The sequence below is a fragment of the Camellia sinensis genome, chromosome 6 (assembly GCF_055761805.1).
Source record: "Camellia sinensis isolate YWXY chromosome 6, ASM5576180v1, whole genome shotgun sequence".
Lineage (NCBI taxonomy): Eukaryota > Viridiplantae > Streptophyta > Magnoliopsida > Ericales > Theaceae > Camellia > Camellia sinensis.
Window position 1 is genome coordinate 89,246,110 of NC_138966.1, and position 23,580 is coordinate 89,269,689.

The 23,580-nt window shown below is 34.8% G+C and overlaps 1 protein-coding gene across 3 annotated transcripts in view; it reads left to right on the forward strand.

Moving 5' to 3' along the window:
• The window catches only part of LOC114278054 (uncharacterized), a 90,939-nt gene that overhangs the window by 55,786 nt on the left and 11,573 nt on the right, over positions 1-23,580 (forward strand). Inside the window, exons 1-4 of one of the 3 annotated variants that reach the window (XM_028220028.2) lie at positions 5,675-6,811; positions 6,984-7,176; positions 20,867-20,953; positions 22,082-22,453. The exons of the other annotated variants lie outside the window; for them this stretch is intronic. Of the exons in view, the coding sequence (XP_028075829.2) occupies positions 6,741-6,811; positions 6,984-7,176; positions 20,867-20,953; positions 22,082-22,453 (723 nt within the window). The 5' untranslated portion in view covers positions 5,675-6,740. Of the gene's footprint in view, positions 1-5,674; positions 6,812-6,983; positions 7,177-20,866; positions 20,954-22,081; positions 22,454-23,580 lie in introns of those variants that run through there. 3 annotated transcript variants of the gene reach the window in all.

Sequence of the window (23,580 nt, forward strand, 5' to 3'; positions counted from 1 at the left end):
TTTTTGTTACTTGTTGTAAATGTCTTTGTTCAAGCCTCGGGCTTAACTTGTATTGAGTTAAAACTCATTTTGTTATAACCAAATATCGTCTTGTAAAGTTGTAAGCCATTAGGGCATTTATTTATTTGGATTTATCTGTCTTTTACTCTTATATCCATGCTATATGTTATAGATTCAGAATTTAGGATTTGTGAATATATATTGCATATGTCATTTTTTTGTAATGATCATAGTTAAAATCAATAGAAGATGTGAGATTGTTGATCCATTGTAGTGTTGTTGTGAGATGGGTTTATGTTAATTGTTTTGGGGCGTTACACAGGGTCCCAGGTTGGGCTCGAGCCAAGGACTAGCTAGGTAGGGCCACCCAGGCCGCAGGTAGGCTTCGGGCGACCCACGGGCCAAATTACGCCCTTGCCTTTACATACGATTTCCATGTTTGTATACTATTGTGCTGTGTTATCAACTATGGCAGTAGTTAATGTAAGTTTTGCTCCATTATTTATTTTTAAAATTTGTTTTTCGTTCCGCTAAATAATCAATTATGATAAGTGACAATTTCTAAATGGGAAATTTTGAACTATACGTCTACAAATGATTTTTTTTTTCATTTTGTCAAAAAGAATTAGTTAAGAATTGCTAAAATATCATATAGGTCCAACTCTACCGAGCACCATCAAGGCCTGAAATTGCTACTAGAAGGTCTCTTGGTTAAAGAGCACGATTGATAGTGGTTACAACAATTGAGGATGATGGTGGCAGAGGGGTCCGTCATCGTAATAGTTGACGTCAAAGTTGAGAATGATCGTAGAATTAAAAACAACCTTAGATCAAATGTCATAAACGCTTCCATCATCAACACGTTGATCTGCTAACGCATCATATATAGGTAGTCTATCATACTATATACAGCCAACTGACTCTCTAGATTTTAGGGTAAAAGAGAAATTCAAAGTGATTCCTAGTTTGGGAATAATTGTTTTGACGAGGAAGCATTGAATACAAATGTATGAGGGTAAATATGGTATTCAAAAAATTAAAATGCTCTCAGTAGACTTTTACTTTTTATCTATGAGATACTTTTAAAGGAAAATTACTATTTAATCTATTTGATTAAAAACATTTGTAAAGTGCAACTCTTTTTTTTTTTTTTGGGTGTAAAACAAAACAACAAGAGTCGCTAGGGCTGAGCAAGGAATCCGTGAAATCCGTAATCTGATCCAGTCCAGTCCAATCCGATAGGTTTGGATTGATTTTTTGAATCCGCGGTTCGGTTCCGGATTGAAGAATTAAAAATCCGTAATTCACGGATTGGTTCCGGATTGAATCCCACGGTTCCGGATTGGAACCGATCCGGACCGTATACAAATAGTTTATATTTTTATTATACATCCTCCCCCATAGTATCTTCTCTTATTCTATGTAAAATCTAAACTCAAACTTAAAACCGTATAATATCTTCTTTTATTACTTTTGTTTGTTAGTTTTAAGTTTTAATTTGCAATGATCTAAATACTTATGGTGAAACCAGTTTTCTTATGGTTGTTTAAATTCTAGAACAGTATGTCGTTATTATAGAAAAACATGTTGCTATTATGGAACTAATATAGCGCTATATTTATATTTTTATGAAATTCAAGTGTTATATATATATATATATATTTTTGTTATTTAATTATGTGAATCCGTGGTCCTAAACCGATCCAATCCATATTTAAATGGATTGGTTCGGATTGGTTCCATGATTTAAACGGATTGGATTGGTTCCAATTTTTTAGGAACCGTAAATAACGGATTGGTCCTGGTTTTACCCCAATCCGGTCCAATCCGGACCATGCTCACCCCTAAGAGTCGCACCTCCAAAAAAATTCTCACCTTTTATTACATATTTCCCCATCTCTCATTAAACAATAATTTCTCCTACTTTTAAGTAAAACATTAACTCACAATAACTTGTGACTAAGGGATATATCTCTAATTTTTTCAAAAAATAATATTAATTTATTTGTAAAATGTATGAAGTTTTATTTTAATATTGCAATTTTTTTATTAATTTAATATAATTATTTACTTCTCACTAAAATGATATTTACCCTTTTTCAAAAGGATAATATTATATGTACCTAAAATTTTACCTCCTATTTTGCTTTGGAAATAAAATTTATGTACCTCTAGAATTACCTTTTTTTAATAAGGGTCTTGCTAACCATAAAGGCGTTGGTTAAGAATATAATCTTACTGCTAATAATATGATTTGAATGCTAAAAATATGAGTTGAATTTACAATAAACTAATAACTTGATGTGATACTTAGTTTTTTATTTTTTATTTTTTCAAAGTTAGAGTTCATTGATAGACAAAAACAAATATATTAAGAGTGGTTATCCCCCTTCTCTAGAAGAAGGAAATACAACCAAGGTTCAGTGTTACAAACACGAACACTCGAACAACCAACAACCATAGCCACAATATATTGTGGCTACTAACCAACAACCATAACCCGCAACATAGTGCGGCCAACAACCAATAGAGACAAACTCAACCCTCCATAGATGACGACAAAAGAATCCACAAAAGAGGGAAAATACAATCAAACATACTATAAAAATAACACACAGAAAAAACATCAAAAAATCAAATCCTCACAATCCATATCACTGGATCGGCAAGCAACTCTGGCATCGGTCATAGATCCACAGCCCACGGAGATGGTAGAAGCTTGAATGGTAGAAAGTCTCAGGTCAAAAGACCATATCTTAGAAGAAAAAACAATTCGGGAAAAAGAGGAAACCCACGTAGACCAAAAGAAAAGGAAAAAGAGGGGGATCGGATGGATGTGACATTTAGTTGGTATTTGATAAAACTGATAAATGAAAACTAAAAATTAAGTACTTGAAACTAAATGTTAAATTTTTTAAGTTGAAAAACTATTTGATAAAAATTTAAGAGTTGAACTAAAAACAAGCTATTTAATATGTATAAGACAAAATTTGAAATTTATTATTTTTAAATTGTATCTTGCAATTTTTATATTGTGATGGTGAGTTGGTGGCGGAAGCGACAAAATTAGCTATGACACCATTGGCAATGGAGGTGGAGATAGAGGGATAGTGATTATGGTGATGGTAGAAGGGAAATGTCGTGTAGATAAAAAAAAAAAAAAAAAAGTGGCAGCGGCGGTGTAATGATGGTAGTTTTTGTGGTGGTGGTTATGGCAATTGTGACAATGGTTGTGAAGGTGCAATGTTGTAGTAGTTATTGCAATGGTGGTAGTAATAGCAGTGGAGACTGTAGTAATGGTGTGGTGGTGGTAGTAAAATGATAATGATGTTTATGGCAACAATGATGATGGTGATAAAGGTAGTGGTGGGGTGGCGGTAGCAGTGGTAATAGTGGTAGTAATGAGTTTATAATAATGTATATTGATCCTTATGTTTGATATTTATAAATTAAATCAAAATCAAGTAAGTTTCATATCACTTAAATTTTTCTAAACTTTTAGCCTACATTTTAAGAGATACTTAAATTTTTAAATGATATTAATTGTGATTATCAAATTAGTTTAATTGATTATTACTTAATATATTCAATTTTAAGTACTAAATTAAATTATCAAACACCTCTTAATCTTTCCCATATGTTTATTAAATTTTGCTAGTCAGATAATATATATTTTATTCATTTTTCAACCTTAAGATGGCCTCATTCTCCTTCTAACAATCTCAATTACTTCTTTCTCTTCTTTATTTATTTATTTATTTATTTTTTGTGATTAGAGATAAGGGTGTATACGGATCGGATTGATCCGATTTTAGAATAAATCAAGAAATAAATTGTAAAAATCGATTTCAGAAAAATTAGAATCATAACTGAACTTTTAAATTGTGAAACCCGATTAGAACCGAACCATAGAAACCGGTTTGGTTCGATTCGGTTCGATTTTATGATTATAGAAATTTTATATAACAATAAATATGATATATATTTTATGTTAGTAAATAAATTAATGATAATTAATTTGGTCAAGTTGGTTAGAGTTTATCAATTTATAATGAAGGATGGTGTTCAAATCCTATAAAGAGATTTTTATATTTTAATTTTTACATATAAAAATATAAAAAAAATAATAAATAAATATGTTGTGGTCCGGTTTGGTTCAAACCATAACCAAAGCCTTGAAACCAAGAATCGGATCAATTTGAATGGTTCCACCTTTTTCAGAACTAGAATTAGAACTGAAATTAATAAAAATCAGACCAAACCGACATTTTAAATTGGATTGGATCAATTTATTGATTTTTACCGATTTTTTTATACACCGCTAATTAGATTGCTCAAACATTTTAGTCCACAAATTAAACTGAGTACAGATGTCTAAGAGTAGTGTTAGAGACCTACAAATTGCCTATCTAAAAAAAAAAAAAAAGACCTACAAATTGGATCCCTAAATTTACCTACAGTGATGTGACAAGAGAAATAGACTCCACACAATTGAGTATGTGATAAATCAAAAATTGACATGTATCATGCCACATTATTATAGATCAAATTGTAAGAGATTTTTTTTTAATGGATTTTAAACATTTTCCTATGTCTAATGATATAGGTTTATATGTTCAATCACCTATCTTTAATACGTAATCAACTAAAAATCATTCGATGCAAATAAATACATTTTCTAAAATGTAGTTAAAATATAAATTACTCTTTGTAATTTTACAAGTTGTATCTCACATTTTTAAATATAATCGCATGACAAATGATTCTTTTTATTAATAAATCATTAGGTCAATTAACAATTTTTAATAATATCATAAATATATTTTAATTAGTAATTTTGATAATTTTATTATTACATAAGAAAGTAACTATAATTTTTTATTAATTATGTTAAATAAAAAATGCTAACCAGAGAATATTTATAATTTTTAAAATGGGAAATTTATTAAAAAATTATCTTTCAATTCCTTGTATCCCAATTAGTCTATAAGATATTCTTATATTTCAATAAGTCCTATTATTTAGATATTTGATCTATAAAATCCTAATTCTTATATTTTAGGTATTTTATGAATAATTTTACCCTTACAAATATTTTTTGAACCCTTAGTAACTTGGTAATGTGAATATTCATATTAAATAAATTTGACAGTGTGAATGATGTGAACATTCACACTATCAATATGAATATTAATGCGTGCTTCACCCTGTTATTATTAAAGATATTTTAGTAATTATGTCACCATAGGATTTCTTGGTATATAAGAACTAATTTAAACTAACTGAAACATAAGTAGGTGAAGAGAAATTTATAAGTAAGGGTAAATTACACTGACACCCCTTGAGGTTTGATCCAAACACATTCTACCCCTTGAAGTTTTGAAAATTACATTCCTACCCATATGGTTAATAGTCTCATTTCACAAACCCCTGCTTATATAAAAGAAAACAACTCTTAGTAGAAAAACAGAAAAAATTATATTTAAAAAAAAAAAGTAAAGCAAAGGAAATAGGGGAAAAAAAGAGAGGAAGTAAAGCAAAGCAAAGCAAAACAAGAAAAGAGAGAGTGCATGAGTTTAATATTTTCATTCTATATAAATAATTACAATGACAAGGGGTTAGTGTAATTTCTCAAAAGTTCGGGAATGATATGTATTAAACTTAAATCTTAGAGGGTATAAGTGTAATTTACCCTATAAATAAATACCTCTTTCAAAATTATAGAAGACAATTAGTATTTTAAATATGAATAATGTTAGGGATTACGAAAAAAATATCCTGAAAATGATTCTAAAAGATTTTTCACATTTAGATTACACCTACAATAAAATACTACACTCTAATAAAAGGATAAAAAATTTTAATGATATATTTTATAATATTTTTTTCATAATCTCTAAAATTTTTCTTTAAATAAATTTTAAAGAATGCATTTATAATTTATTTATCCAAACAAAAATAACCAAAAAAAAAAAATTCACAAAGAAAACACAATTCCACTACGTAACTCAAATTTTTCGTGGTTTGAAATCTCAAAACAACGTCATTTTGACCTTTTTTTTTTTTTCCATCCTTTCCGTAACTCACAGAAGAAGAAAGAAGAGAAGATGAGCTATTTAAATCATTAACAACCAACCCATCGTCATTATCATCGACAACCAACACATCATTATCATCACACAGAGACTTCACACAAAGAGAGATATAGAGAACAAGAGAGAGATAGAGATTGTGTCTACACAGATCTATCTGTGCATACACAGATTTGTGTATACACAGAGGATGGTGGGCGCCGATAACAACGGTGCCGGTGATAGTCTGTTCCCCCCTCTCTCCCTTCCTTCTCCTGTTTCATATATAAAAAAAAAAAATAAATTAAAAAAATTAAAAAAAATTCAAAACCACGTCGTTTTAAATTCAGACTATCCGAACCATCGAAAATTCGAACTCGAAAGCATTTTTCAAAAGAACATGGATTGCTATCCTGTAATTACCCTTTTTTTGGAGCCCGAAACACCGCTCGTCTCTTCGGTCTCTCTCTCTGAACTGGAACACCCGTTTCTTCCGCCACCAGTTCCGAAGGCGCGTATGGTCTACTCTCTTCAACTGTCACTTTCTCTCTCTCTACATCGTTGTCTCCATCTTTTCTCTCTGCCCCCAAAACCCTCTCTTTTTGATAACCCCTAACTGGGGTTTCTCTCTCTCTCCATCTCTCTACAACAGTGTCTCGAAAAATCACAATGATTGAGAAGACGAAGAAGCACAAGAAGGGTTCAATCAGCGAAAATGACATCTCCACTCTGCTTCAAAGGTTTCTCTTTTAATACACTTCTGGTTTGATTAATTGATTCGATTCGTTTACACGCCTTTCTGCATTTGGAATTTCTATTTCTGTTTCTGTTTATTAGGATTTGGCTATAAATGTGGTTTTTTTAATTTTAATAATTTTAATTTTTTGATTTTTGATTTTTGTGATTTTGTAGGTATGAAGCGACGACAGTGCTTACATTGCTTCAGGAAGTTGCTCAGATTCAGGATGTGAAGATTGATTGGAATGCCTTGGTGAAGAAGACTGCAACTGGGATTTCAAATGTAAGGGAGTATCAGATGCTGTGGCGGCATTTGGCCTATCGTGATACACTGGTCGAGAGATTGGACGATGGAGCCGAACCTCTGGTCAGTATTACACATGTATATGTATAAACTATATGTATATTTGATTTTATTATGGAATTTGGTGACATATAATCTTAAACCAATTGGGCCTTTAGACTAACTGAATTAAGCTGGGGTGACTTAGAAAAGCAATGTGAGACAAGTAACACTCCTCTTCACGTGATCCAATCACATGTGGAGGTGATAGAGAGATGAACGAGACGAGAAACAAGAGAAAAGACCCGGAACATAAACTTTGGTCAACGCCCAATCCAGATACCATGTTATAGTTTTGAAAGCATCCAAAATTGAATCAAGCTTTGTGTGGCATAGAGGATCAAAGTTGAACAAATCTGTAATAATTATTGTGCTTGATTCCAGTGTTTAATGTTCACGAGGGTATATACACGTGGAGAATTCTAATGGCATGGGTATTAATTATATTGAGAACTTGTAGATTAATTTTGTATTGGTACGGATTGGCAAATTATTAAATGCTATCAAAGTTTTGAAAAGCATTGTTCAGGTTCACCTCGATGCAAGATTAAAGCAAAATGCATCGAGGCTTTGATTTTTAGGTGATGGGTCCAATCAAGAACCAGGGAGAAAATAAGAGAGAGAACCCTAGGTTCTAGAGAGAAATTCTCACTCAATCAATATTCTATATCTAAAAGTTGGATACAAAGTAGTTATGACTCCTCTAGATATAGGCTACATTTTCCCACCGCTATCACATGCCATCCTACATTACACTGTCCCACTCAAAAGAATTTGTCATCAAGTAAAGACAAACAAAATACAACCAATGCACTAGAAATGAAACACAAAATTAGAAAGTATAGTACAACACAAACAAATTCCTCAAAGGAAGCTAATCTATGATAAAAGGACAAAACTACAAAGTACAATAAAAGCAAATTCCACAAAGGCAGCTAATCTATAATAAAGAGAATGGCGTCAGTGCAAGAAGAACCCAACAACAAGGGAAGTGACTTAATTGTTGCAAGTCCTTATTCAAGTTCGACCTAGCAAATGTCTTTCCTTCAAAACAAGTTCTCGTTTATGCACATCAACCGAAGCCATGTTGAGGTGTGAATAGGCCACCCATGTAGCATGTCGTTTTGGAAGCAAGATGTCATCAAAATAATGCTTCTCGCGTCGCTCAAGAATAAACTCATCCTCATCAACACAAAGTGGAACAAATGGCTTTGAAGGTAGCCTAAGAGGCACTTCTTGGAAGCAAAGTTCATTCAACAACCATGCAACTTCAATGTCATGACGCTCCATCATAATTTTCATGGAATATAGAAACGGGAAATAAGGTGGGATTGAAACCACTTCCTTCATAAGAAGCAATGTTTCTTCATCCTCATGTACACCTTCACTCTCTACAAGAAGGTCATCTTCATCATCATAGTTGTCAAAAATTGTAACTCCTTCATACTCACAAACATCAACTTCTTCTTTACATTTACAAACGTCAACTTCCTCATAAGCCAACATCTCACTATTATCATCAAAGATGGCAACATCTTGATCGTAGTCTTGTTCCTCATCTTGATCAAAGATGGAAAAATCTTCGTCACAAATGGAAAGAGCTTGACCATAATTTTGTTCTTGGCCACAATCTTCCTCCATGTCTTGTTCACCAAAGACAGAAGCTTCTTCCTTATCATATCTTGGTTCAACCACCTCGCCACTAAAGAGCATCTTATGATGGTGTCTCTCATCAAAAGTCTCTTGCATTCCAACACTAGTTGAGTAACCGACTTAGACATAGTCATAGGATGGTTGTCCGATTGCAAAGCCACTTCGGTATTGATGTCCGAAACTTGAAATGCCCTTCTTTTGTTGCTTCGCAACCAACAAAGGTAGCATGTGATTAGGAGGCAATAAGTGCTCCTTGAGCTTCTTCCTCATCTTCCTCCATTCTTTAACCTTTTCTTAGCCTTTTCTTTGTACGACCTTGGAGGCTTTGAGAGACAAATTTCACCTTCCTTGCTTCCGGCACATCATAACACTCCAAATGACTCTTAATTGTCTTCAACCATTTCTTGAACACATCCAGATTGTAGCTTTCACGGAATTCGGAAAACTCTAAATCCTTTACAGTGTCATTCCATTGAGAATCAAACTCAGGTGAATGTGCTCTATGCCTATGCGGAGCATTGAAGGAATCATGGTCTTCTCTATGGCAAAGGAGATAGACTACACGTCCATGGCAAAGGAGACAGACTATACGTCCCTAGTGTTGGGGGACTGAGATCGCAACTTTTTAGAGAGATGCATGATCCGCAGTGGGCTAGTCATTCGGGACAACAACGCATGATGACACTTTTGTCTTGTTCATATGTTTGGCCGAAAATGGAAGATGATGGAAGATGATGTGGAGACCTAGTCATTCGGGACAAAAAAGAAGGCGGCTAGGTTGTTGCAACAATTGCCGGTCCCTAAAAAGCCTTGGGTTTCAGTGTCCATGGACTTCATCTCTAGGCTTCCTAAAATCAATGGAATGCATTCCATCATGGTAGTTGTTGACCGTTTTTCTAAGTATGTTGTATTCATTCATGCTCCTCATGCTTGTCCCGTTGATATTGTTGCTGATTTGTTTTACAATTATGTTGTAAAATACTTTGGCTTGCTTGAGGACATAATTCAAGGATACCTGGTTTATGGGAAACTTTTGGACTGTGTTCTTTAATTTGTTGGGTTCAGAATTAAAGTTCTCCGTAGCAAATCACCCTCAGACGGATGGCCAGACTGAGAGGATGAATGGGTTGCTTGAGGAGTCTCTCCGACATTACGTGATCGCAAGTCAAAAGAATTGGGTCGAATTGTTGGATAGTGCACAGTTTTGCTATAATTTGCATAGATCATCTCCAACCAGGATGAGCCCATTTAAGTTGGCCATAGGGCAGCAGTCCCTAACTCCTCATGAAGTGACTAAAACAGGCTCTGGTGGTAGATGTCTAGCAGCATACCGCTTTACAGGAGCTAAACAGGTATTGCTGGAGGAAGCACAAAATAGTTTGGCTAAAGCAAGCGAAAGAATGAAAAAGTATACTGACAAATGGAGAAGACCCTTAGAATTCAAAGTGGGAGACAAAGTGTTACTAAAGCTTACTTCTCAAATTTGGAAGAAGATAAGCAATAAGGCAGTGCACCATGGCCTAATTCCGAAATATAATAGCCCCTTTGAAATCGTAAAACGTGTGGAAAATGTTGCATACAGGCTAGTGTTGCCTGATCGGTTGAAAATCCACCTAACTTTCCATGTTAATTTTCTGAAACCTTTTCATGAGGATCAGACTAACGTGACAAGGACACAAGCTTGGAGGGCACCTCCAGTGATCAGAAAGTAGTTTGATAGAGAGGTAGAACAGATTCTTGATCACAAGACCAAGGGGCAGAGTAAAAAGAATCAAAGGACCCATTACTTAGTGAAGTAGAAGGGTTCCCTAGAATCTGATGCAAGTTGGGAAAAGGTGTAACATTATGGTAGTTTGAAAACCAAGTCGAAGAGTATTTGAAGACCCTACCAACGAGGATGTTAGCTTCTTCTGGTGGGGTGGTCTGTTAGCACCTTGATATTTGGGAGTTGGCGGCCTGATACTTGGTGGCACCTCGCACCTATGTTAGGCCTGGACCGTGGCATAAGAGAGGCAAAACCACAAGGTGGGCAATCAGTTGTGTTGTTCGGCGGCGGCACTCAACCCTTGGCCAAAGTATGGGTAGCATGGCACGTGTAAGGCATTAATATGACCTTAATGCTAGGCTACAACATACGTGGGGGTTTAACATAATCAAATGGCTTGAATTGACTAGATAGCAAGGCGTGGTGCACAACTTGGCTGGTTAGCAAGGCGGTTAGGCTTGACCAAGACCAACAAATGGCACTCTGGGCTATGTTTGACTGGTGGCTTGAAAAATTCGAAATGTCTAAGGCAAGAAAAAGGCTTCCTAAAATATAGGGGCAGTTGTGGGCGGTTATGCACAGAACCAGACATGTTGTCAAGGAACAAGGAAGGCTGAAAATTAAGGAGCAGTTGGTGATAGTTATTTCTGTAGGCTTGTTTCAAATCTATTAACCCCTTGGTAGTTAGGGGTGTCAACTGCCATGCCAAGTAGCATGTGTCCCTTATGTTTTGTAGTCTATTTGAATTTCAAATGTTCTGATTGTAGCCTATATATAGGCATGACCATGCAAACTCGAGTTGATAAAGTATTTGAGAGTTTAGCAGTTTGCTTTCCTTTGTAATTGTTGGTGCAATAATAAAGGTTGAGTTTTCCCGTAATTGTTGTGTTGCTTATCTTGTATGCTTGACGAAATTTAATTTGTGTGTGAGTTGCATACATTGGCTAAGACTAAGTGTTGGGACTTAGTGCCATCGCAAGAAAATTTTATAGACTGAAAATTAGCCCTGTGACACCAATCCAGATTAGCTGTAAGAGAGAGAAATACCTTGACTGAATTCATCTTAGCAACTGGTGCAGATGTCTCTTGATACTTTACTCCATAAGTTTGAGTAAAGCCCTTTACCACTAGCCAAACCTTATAGAGCTCAATCGAACCATCTGTCTTGTGCTTCACAGTATACACCCACTTGCATCCCACAGTTCGTTTGCCCTTAGGTAACTTTGTCAATTCTCAAGTGTCATTCTTATGAAGTGTTTTCATTTCTTCAATCATGACATGTTTCCACTCGAGTGGCAAGAGCATCCTGAAAATGATTAGGTATACTAATCGAGGAAATTTTTGACACAAAGGCTCTATATGAGGGAGACAAACTAGAATAGGATACAAATTAGAGATTGAATGTTGAGTACAAGATCTCACACCTTTCCGGTGGGCAATAGGAAGATCAAGATTTGTATATTCTGGGTTATCAAAGTTACTAGGACTCATCAGTTGAAGGAGACGGCAGTGTAAGATTAGGAGAAGTGGTCTCTTCGATCCAAGTAACCTTCTGTCTTTCTTTGTCTATGACATAAACTTGTCCTTGCTTCTTGAGTGTATTAGCTTCTGTGTGCCCAATAGTTGGTTTACATAGTGGTTCACATGCTATCTCCTCAACAACTGGTAAGGATTCAGGAATCTCCACACCAAGGCTCTTCTTGAAGGGATGACCGAGAAACCGGAGAGGACAAGAAGTAAGATTGTGACTCAACAAATGTAACATCTATGAACACAAACCACTTACAAGGAGGAGGATGATAACACTTGTACTCCTTTTGAGTACGGGAGTACCCAAGAAAGACACTTAATAGAACGGAGTTCCAATTTATTATGAGAAGGAGAATGATTGTGTACAAAGCAGACACACCCAAATATTTTGAGGGGAAGAGAAGACACGGACTGAGAGACTAAGAATACTTGAAGAGGGGTTTGCTTGTGCAACACTTGAGTAGGAAGGCGATTGATAAGGTAGGCAACAATGAGAACAACTTCACCCTAGAAGGACCGAGGTATATGCATAGAAAACGTCATGTAGCTAGTTATATCAAGAAGACGACGATTCTTGCGTTTCGCAACCCCATTTTGTTGAGGGGTGTTGGTGCAAGATGTCTGATGAATAATGCCATGAGTGTTGAAATATTGCCTTAACCTTGAATCTATATACTCACCTCCATTATTAGAACGCAAAATTTTGACAACACCGAATTAAGTGCGAATCATTTGATGAAAGGTTTGAAATACAGAGAAAATCTCACTCTTTTCTTTTAGTAATTACACCCAAGTGGTGCAAGAAAAATCATCAATGAAGATGACAAACCATCTATCGTCTTTTGATGAAACAACACGAGAAGACGCCAAACAGTAGAATGAATCAATTAAAAATGAACGAAACTTTAATTAATACTTGTAGCAAAAGAAGCTCGGTATTGTTTTTCAAGTTGACACGACTCACAATTAAACTCAAAAACATTATTGTTCTTAAAAGAAAAAGGAAAAAAATGCTTAAGTAATAAAATAGATGGATGTCCCAGACGTTATTGCCAATGCCAAATGTCGTCCTTGGTGGTTAGAGATTGGATGGTATGATGAGCCAAGCGATATGCCTGATCCAAGATGTAGAGACCATTCTCTGCTCTATCACTGCCAATCCTCTTCCTCGTGATAAGATCTTGAAAAAGACAATAATCGGGAAAAAAAGGGGGTACACTACAATTCAAATCCTGATTAAGACGACTTAATGATAGAAAATTAACAGAGAAACTGAGAACATGTAAAACTGATGACAAAGGTAAATAAGATGTGGCATGGATTAAACATTTCTCAAAAACAGAAGAAATGGTACCATTAGCAATCCTAACTTTGTCCTGACCTGAAGAGGGTTTATATTCTGAAAAAAGATCAGAAGATCCAGTCATATAATCTAAGGAACCAAAATCAATAATCCAAGGCAAAGCTTTATGAGATAAGGAAAGCTCTTATAGAAGAGACTAAGTTATCTCAATGGGCAAACGACGAGGAAGATGTACTGGTAGGAGCAATAGAAGTCCGGCGGTCTAGCAAGTGACCTAGGACATCCTCAAACTCGGAAAAAAAGACATACTAGACGCATCATTAGTAGACTGAGCAACTGGAGTAGAGTCGTGTGTATTAACTGCATTAGAATGATGGGCACGTGGGTTAAACCCACGTCTTCGAGACTGTGCAGATGAATCTCCTCAACCACCAGAGCGGTCACCACAACCCCCAGATGAAGTACCATGAGGCTTCCAACATGTCTCACGAGTGTGTCTAGGTCGGCGACAGTAGTCAGAAGGATTGCGTGAACCATGAGATAGACGATCCCATAATGTAGAGCGCTCTGTGGATGTAAGAGAAAGCATAGTTGAATGATGACTCGCCTTATTCTGTACATAAGCAAACACTTCTTGAAGGGAAAGAAGAACATTCACGCCAAGAACACGGCTTTGAACAATCAAACTCCACATTGAGGCCTTTCAGAAATTTGAACTCTTTCCTATTCAATAAAATTTGAGGTACCCCACAGAATCCGTTGGACATACTGGTTTGTAGTCTTGAAGGTAATCCAGACGTTTCCAGCCTACTAAGGAAAGTGAAGTATTGAAGAATGGTCATCTCGCCCTCTACCGAGCGCTTAATCGAGTTGCACAACTCAAAAGTCTGTGAGAAATTCCATTTTTAGAGTAAGTAGTGACCACATCACCCCAAATATCCTGAGTTGTCTCCATAGATAAGTAACCCTCACCAATATCAGGAACCATGGAATGGATGAGCCATCCCATAATTAAAGAATTGGTAATCTCCTATTGGTCATAATCTCGATCAGTGATATCTGGTGCTTGGACTCTCGTCAACATAACCCATCGTTCCCTTTACTCTTCAGGAAAAATGTTAGACATTGCGACCACGCAAGGTAATTCTGACCATTAAATAGAGAGATGGTAATTTTAAGGCTCGAATTCAGGTTCTTAGACATAGTAGTCATAATGGGACTCTCCCCTTTAGGTGGGTGAGAAGTAGTGGTGGATCTACTAGACAGGTCAGCCATTTATACGCTGCTATCTCAACTAAAAACTGCACTTATCACAATGACAGGAAGATGGAATGGAAGGAAGAAGCAATGGCAATCACAGACCACTATGGGAGTATAACAATCAGATTAATGGGGCTATTTGTGGACCCAAAAAATAAATGAAATAGTGGAGGATGTAAACTTCAATCAAAATAGCAGTCTTGGGGTCTCAACAACAATAAAAAAAACACTTTAGTGATGGAGAGAATGAGAACAAACGAGTGTAATTCGACCATGGGCTGGATGGAAGAGCCTTGTTGAAGTCAAAAGACCCCTAAAGCCTCTGAAGTGAAACTCGAAACAAACCAGAGAAGGTCCAGAGAGTCTTCGTAAAAACTAAAAGACCGTGGGTAAGTGCCGACAGCCATAGAACAAGGTCTGGAGCCCTTCGGCTGGAGCTGAAAGCACCTACAGAAGGGTTGGCTGAAGCCAAAAGCCCTAGAACAGGGGCTGGAGGCCTTTGGCTTGAGCTGAAATCACCGAGAGGGGTGTCAGTTGAGTTGGGTGGCTTTGGGTGGTGATGGGTGGTGGCGGAGTGGTGGGTGGTGGCTGTGTGGGTGACAAGTTTAGGGTTTTGGCTCTAATACCATGTTTGTTTTAGGAAAAATCAAACTTAGGGAATGATGATACCATCACTCCCTTATATATTAAAAATATGAAACGTATAATAGAAACCTCACAAAAGGAAACTACAACTAATGACAGATAAGCAAAATAAATCACAATAACAAAGATATTATTCTATCATTAGAGATGGATGACAACTTTGAAATAAATTCTCTTTTTTTTCTTGTTTGGATTTTTTTGTAACCAATCTTATATACAAGGACTATATGTTACTATAATTTGTTTTTTTATGTATGTTAATTAACTCAAAATAAAGGAAAATAAATACAAGTTTGTTAAGTGGAAAGGATTTGTCTTATTCTTTCTCTTCTCCATTGGTAATTTGAATGGTTTTCAATTTGGGCACAATGTCCACTCTCATCCCGAAAATCTTCCTAAAACAAATATCTCAGTGGAGGAAATGCCTGAGTTTACACTCCCCCCCCCCCCCCCCCCCCCCCTTTCTTTTGGATGCAGAATTTTCATATTGGGTGCTTTTACTTTCGAACTTTTTGCTCTTGTTATCCCAAAATTAGATTAATTTAGGGAATTGGAAATTGAGACTTGATCTTGCTTTCAATTTTATTGCTTTAGGAGGAAGAAGATTCCTGCTAACAAGAAAAAAAGTAATATGAAAATAGTAAATTACACTCACATCCCTTGAAGTTTGAAGAAAATACAGTTAGCTCCACATTTCTGACATATCCGACCTCTCTCAAGGTTTTAATTCATATAACCTTTAATCTCTTTCATCAGTAATTCTTTAGTCGTATGAATGAAAAAATGATATTATCATCACTTAATATGTGTGTTTATTTCAGTGTCTATCTACCACTTTACTCCCTTGAGGTTAGTGTTATTTTGACAGTGTAATTATGTCAAAAGTGTGGAACTGATTGTATTTTCTCCAAACCTCAAGGGAGTTGATTGTAATTTATATCCATATAAAAAAGGAAAGAACAAGCAAAAGATGAATGCAAGTGCTAACCAATGGAAAAAAACCACAAATGAAGGAAGCTTTCCCCATTAGATTAAAGAAAGAAAAAAGGATTCTTTGGAGATATCTAATGTTGTTGGGAGTTTTGTATATAAAAGGCAGATTGCTTGGCAAATATCTGACTTTGAATTGGCTGATCTTGCAAATGAAATGATCTCCACAACCCATCTTGAAGGAAAATTTATTAGAATTGGTATAATTAACATCCCATTGGAGGACAGTGAGGGTGTTTGAGCTGATTTAGCTTGCAAAATACCTTTCCCATATTTGAAATCAAAGAAAGATATGTATGGCAATAAGTTGACGACAAGGATTGAAGGGAAAGTGAAGATATACCCATCCTTAGGGGATGTACTTTTTTTTGAGCAACACTAAAATGAAATAAGTATTTTTATTAAGAAGGAAAAAATGAACAAGAAAATCAGAGGTACATCCTCAAGCTTATCTTTAAAAATCCTTGAATTACACTCCAACCAAATAAAGTAAAAAAATTGAACAAAATCACAATCCCTCAACATTTTCACTTTCTTGTTGCAACCAAAACCCCAAAAATTAATCAAAAGTATTTGCGAACAAGTAGCTGGAGCCACCCAAGTAATCTCTGCCAACAAAAATATGGACAATACAATAATAAATGATTCATTCCTCATTTGCAATTAGCTCTCCTCTTTTGAACAATACAATTTTTATTGGACTATTATGAGCCAATGTTCACATGAAAACCTCAACTTTAAGATACCCAACCATTTTTGGAATCTTTTGTGGGAATAAAAGGAAGGATATTTGGATTATCAAAGATTTTATAGAAAAAAGACTTGTATGAGAGAAGTCCAAAAGAATGAAGTGACCATACCCTTTTATCACAAACATTAGGTCTCAAGGACATGTCATCAAGAATAGCCAACAGATATGCCAATTCAATCACTTCAAGATCATTAACATTTCTAAAGGGGAGGGGGGAAGAAAAATTCATGAAATTGGAGCCAAGTCAGAAACAAGCTATAGAAGCGATATGAGTACGATCCAAACAATACAAATATGGGAACAAAACATTAAAAGAAGTGTCACTTGCCAAACATCTTCCCAAAACCGAGTGCTTTCCCATTTCTCACGTTTAAAGATATGAACCAGATGGTTGCCAAAATTTGGCTATTTGTACCAATGGCTTGTCTCCATATTAATGTTAAAACTACATATTAATACTTGTACCAATAATTGTCTCCTCATTAATGCTGAAACTACACCCTTCCAAGTGGTATGTACTTGCCTACACATTATTGTGAAAGCTACACCCTTCTCATGGACCCACATAAAGGCTTTTTTTCTTTTCTTTTTTAATAATTTTTTGGTGTGTGTATGTGTGCGCGTTGGGGGGAGGGGGGTTGGCAGTAAATTGCTTTGCCATTATTCTTGCATAACAAACCAAAGACAATTGGTAGATGCGGGTTATTTGAGAATCCTTCTTGGTTGATGACAAGCAAGCAAACATGTTTGGGTATATCACAAAGGATGTGAAATTTTAAGTGTTGTAGTCCTGCAAAGCATGGTGAAAAGAACTAAAGATTTCTATTTTTCACTAGGTTAACAGAGGTAGAATTTTATATTTGGACTTCTTCCTTTGAAGAGGCGGCAGTTCTTGCCTAATTATTGTAAAATTATTTGAAACCTAAGAAGCATGACACATCTAAGGGGGTGTTGTGTCTGCGTCGATCACCTACACTCATTGAACATGCCCTAACATATGTTGGTCGGACATGTGTCAAACCATATATTATTATTATTATTATTATTATTATTATTATTTATTATAAATTTTAGAACTAGACATGTTTTGGACACTTGAAGGATTTTTGTCAATCATTTTGATACCTATTTATCTCTCTTTCTTCAGGCTTTTTTTTTTTTTTTTAATAATTTTTTTTAATTATTATTCAAAAAAAAATTAGGAACTCTGAAGCAAAAACTCAATTTGTTTGTTAACGAAGCTTTTTGAAATAGAAAATAGAACTATTAGTTCACACTTCCTTTCCAATATATCTAATATGAAAAAAAGATTTTGTATTATTTTGATATAATAAAATATAAATATATTTATAATGTAAAAAGATGAAGAATTTTTTATTTATTTATTATTTTATGTTTTGCTTTTGGCCGCATTTTGCCTTTTTTTTTTTTTTTTTTTTTTTTTTTTTTGAAGACTGTCGTATCGGCTTGGCTTCATCAATCATGTCATATATGTGTCGCATTTTTTGGATCCATGCTTCTTAGATTGGAATGGTAACTATTTTGAACTTCTAATATGATTTTCACCTAAGCTTTTGAATGAGGTGGTAAGGTGGTGCTTTCCAATACTTGTGAGTATGGTTAGGTTTGTTTTCTAGTTCCCAGGGGTTGAAGTTGATATGATTGTAGTTGGTCATTTCTATTTTTTAAGTAACGAATTTTAGGCAAAGAAATTAGCCAATTATAGGATGTCTTGTGCACTAGTGTAATCTTTCTGAAGTGTTAGAATTAGTATTGATTTAGTTTGCACTTGATTGGAGCGCATCAGTAAAGGGTTCACCCAATTATGAGAATATAAATTCCTGTGTACCAAGCAGATATTCAGACAGTTACTTATCATCTGTATGGATCACCATATCAGTATATAGAAGAATTATTTTGTTCCATTTTTTGGCTTTGAAATTTTTAATGTAATTTAAATGGTGTCTCAGTTTGCTACTATTCTTGAGGCTTTTGGCTTTGAAATTTTAAATGTAATTTAAATGGTGTCTCAGTTTGCTACTATTCTTGAGGCTTTGTTTCTGAAAGTTAGATGGATTGGAGCACTCTCTATTTAGTTATTTCCCAATGCCTAAGAAGCACAGATACTTATAAGTTCAAAGAAGGTGCATGTCCATGTTTGATGTGTCCAATACCGACACTCATCAGACAAACATTTTCTGACACGTGTTGGACACGCCCAAATGTGTCATTATTTTTTTTATTATTATTTTTAGACCTAGAGACACTTGGGGAGACACACATGTCAATCACTCAAAATAGCAATACAATGATAAAAGAAAAGCAATATAGACTTATGTCTATTAATCCCTTTTTCTTTAAACTTTAGGCACTAGTGATATGTTATATATGTATATTTTTTTTAATGAATCATATATTTTGTATGTGTCTCCCATATGTCGTTTTTTGTATTTATTTTTGAAAATTGACATATCAGCGTTTGTGTCTGTCCTTCTTAACCCAATGCTTTATGAAATTAAGATGTTCTTTTGTAAAACTTTAGTCATATGGAATTCCTTTATTGTGGATCTTATACTAAGTTGAGTTAATGGTGTATGATCATTGTCAAATCGCGAATCGAATCGTGAATCATTTTGCTAAAATAGTGAATAGTGAATCGTAAGATTCATTTTATTTAATATAATATATAATTTTATAATGATGTAAGTTTTAATATAACTAAATTTTATATATGTAGATATATATATATATATATATATATATAACATCATGTATATCAATATCACTAATTGATCTCTTCTATATATCTTGCTAGTTTAGCGAAAATGACTTCGTTTTAGGCATTATGTAAGCAAAAACAAAAATATAACTGAATCGTAGTAAATCGCAAATTGAATCGCACGATTCACTGAATTTCCGATTCAATAGCATGATTTGAATTGTTTTTGTTGGAAATCATATCAAATCATGAATCGTACAATTCTAACAACCATGACCTGTGTAATCCTATCTTTATGTATACTTGGTTGTCCCCCACCCTGCACGAGGCAGGGCCTATTTATTTATTTTGTTTATCAGCAAAAAAAATTTAAAAAAAACAAAGTAAATTGATGACTTATGATTTAAGTAAATCACAATTCCTGGTGATCAGCAAACTTTTGCATATCCTTTCAAAAATTTCAAAAGCACAGCAAATTTGAAATTTATTTTGACATGTCTAGTCAAGTACACTTTTGAGATTTGTTTTGCTACTCATGTCTGTCATAGACTGTGATAAGATCAGAAATTTAACGTCAATAAACTGAATTATTTACTTGTCCTCAAAATTTGTACACGACTGTAACTGTTTTTAAACAACTTGTTGGGAATATTCTCGTAGGAGCTGATATAATTGAAATAGTTCGTTAGTATACATAATGATTGAAGTCCACACAAAAGTGGTATTCTAGGGCCTTTTTTGTTTCTTTTCTTTTCTTTTTTTGTCTTCTGCAAAAATTCCCTTTGTCTCTGAATATGGGGTAAGAGAGAGAATTTTTGATGTGCGGTTCTAAAAACTGTTTGTTGTTATTTTTCCTGGGAATGACCCATTTTTCAGGAAACTATAACAATACTTTTCTTTTTAAACAAGTCCATTAAAACATGGAAAATGACCAAAAAATGATTTTAATTATGTTTATTTCCATTTTGGATAACATGAAAAATGAAAACAGGAATGTTATCTAACAGGGCCTCACAATTCTGCATATTGAGTTATGAATTCGTTTTTCTTGAGTGAATTTTTTTATATTTGTCGAGTAATTTTTGTTTTTCCTGGCAGGATGATGATAGCGATTTAGATTATGAGTTGGAAGTGCTTCCCCCTGTTAGCAGTGAAGCTTCAACAGAGGCTGCAGCATGTGTGAAGGTAGCCACGCTAATTGCTTGAATGATGAATTATTTGCTTTGCTGAAATGTCCCTTGAAAATATTGCTTATAAAAAATAAAACAAGAAATGTATGGCCAAATTCTAGTTAAACTTTAGTTTGCACTGCCTGCTGATGTGGCTTCTCTCCTTGAGTCCTTCTCAAGGGAAGCTGATTCTGATGCATCATTTGTCATATATCCATACGTCATTATACTCTTTCATTTTTCTTTTTATTAAAATGCATTCCTATAATGCACTTATCCTGATATCACAAAATTTTAAATATATTAGGGGACTAATTTGCAAAAAAAAGAAATAAAGAAATAAAAAATTTAAGCAAGAGTAATGCTAGAAACCCCTAAAATATAATCTCTTTACCCACACTGACAGAGCAGGGCGTTGGGTCTTAGCTATCTTACATGGACTCGGGTATAAGTATCAGATGTGGAAGCGTCAGACCTGAATCTTAGGATACTAGGATACATATCCAAAAGTTAGATATGGTATAGGGGTGTGTCACAGATAGTTATAGATATTACATTCTCTCATCCAAGTAAGAATCTAGAAATGTTTCTTTGCTAACAATGTAAGTTTCTTCTTCTTCAAACATAGTAAAAAATTAGAGCATTTAAGTGTCTAAATTCGGTATGAGCATTGGACACATAACTTATAACCCTATACTCTTGTCATGTCCAGTGGACATGGGTACTTTGGGAGAAATAGATGAGTCCATGTAACATAGGGTATTAGTTGGTTGATTCCTAAACAAATCAGCGACCGACATGTAGCAATCCACATCACTGGGGGTAAATTTAGGGGTCTTAATGCATTTTTTTAAGCAATAAAAATTTAGTTTGGTGAGGATTTATAAATAATAAGGCATAACATGTGCTAAGATTGCACCTATGCAATATAATTAGAATATAGCAGTAGAGAGTGAAGGACCCCTTTCTTTTGATGAATTTTTAAGCTTTTGAAACATTTGCTTATGAAGAGAGACTTTGGAGAGAGAGAGAGAGACTTTGGAGGTTGGAAATTTCTAACATAGTGTGAGCAGCTTTGAGAGATTTGACATATTTTCTTTGTATTGACTGAATAAATTTATCATCGCTTATTTCAATTGATTAGGTGCTGATCGCTTCTGGTTTACAAAGTGACACCAGTCTTTCAAATGGGTTAACAGTTGAGGCTCCATTGACTATAAATATACCGAATGCCCAGTCATCCAGAGGTCCTTTAGAAAATTCGCAACTGCAAGGAACAAATGTTACAATTCCAGTTTCCGTTCAAAAACAACCACTGCCTATGGTGATGTCTGAAGTATTGGATGCAAATGGATCAGCAAGTGGCAACCTGCCTCCTCGAAGGAAAAGGAAACCATGGTCTGCAGCAGAGGATCTGGAACTGATTGCTGCTGTGCAGAAATGCGGTGAAGGGAATTGGGCAAATATCTTGAAAGGAGATTTCAAGCATGATAGAACTGCATCGCAGCTATCTCAGGTTGTTTTTCTCTAAGCTACTGACTTCTCTTCCATTTCTCTCTATATATACTGACTTATCTCATTTTCCATATTTCTTTTCACTCCGCTATGCATTTTCAATCCATGCATAATGAACTTAAAGGCACCATTGATCTTTAATTGGTGGCCGGGTGGTCAGTAGGAAACGCATAAATGAAGATGACATTTTATTATCAGTTGATATAAATTTTCTTGGATGTGGCTTTTTTTTTTTTTTTTTTTCATTTCTTTCTTCCATTGGCAGTGGTAAGAAAGAAATGTGCAGCCATCAACCACGTTCATAATTGACCTAGGAATTCTGCATTGCAGAACCTATAAAATGCTGGACCATCCTTGGGATTTCTTTCAATTTTCAACTAACGTAAAACATGCATTGTAGTGAAAAGTGTCACTAAGGTCCTCGTTGCCTACCCTACAAGATTATGACCCTGTCGGCACCCAAAGGTGGATCTCAGATCTAGGCAACTTCTTGAGGATGCTTTGACAGTTGTTCATATGACGCGTATAGTAGTCTGGGTTAATGAGAAATTGAGAGAACTCTAACTGCATAGAACCCATGTATCGCGATCTGAACTAATCGAGCAGATAATTTGTATCAGTCCAACTTTTGGGCAGAAAACTAAGTGGTTGGATGATTTTCAGCCCTTCGATTGTTGAAATTACAACAACAATTTAAATTGCTTGGTGTGGCTAGAAGCCAAATGGCCAAAAATTTTAAATTTACCCAGACATTACTTGTGACATAGTGGTCATATAGACTACACAAGGAAAATTTTATTTTTTACGGATAAATTTTAGAAGTATAACCTTCGCAGTTGAATATGTTTTTAACTCTTCGGCAAACCAGAAAAGGAACTGAGTGGGTTTAGGGTTAGCCTTACCGGTTCAACTCAACATTAATTAAAACGTGATGTCAAAATCACATAAAAAATTTAATAATAAAATATACCTATGAAAAAGAAATTATTAACAATATAAAAACATTCCAAAAAAATTCCTCTTGCAGGGAATAAATTATGACAAACTTCAAGTACACTTGGGCCCTGTTTGGAAAAGCTTTTTTGCAGCTTATTTAATTTAAAACTTAAAATCTATGCTTGAGCTGTT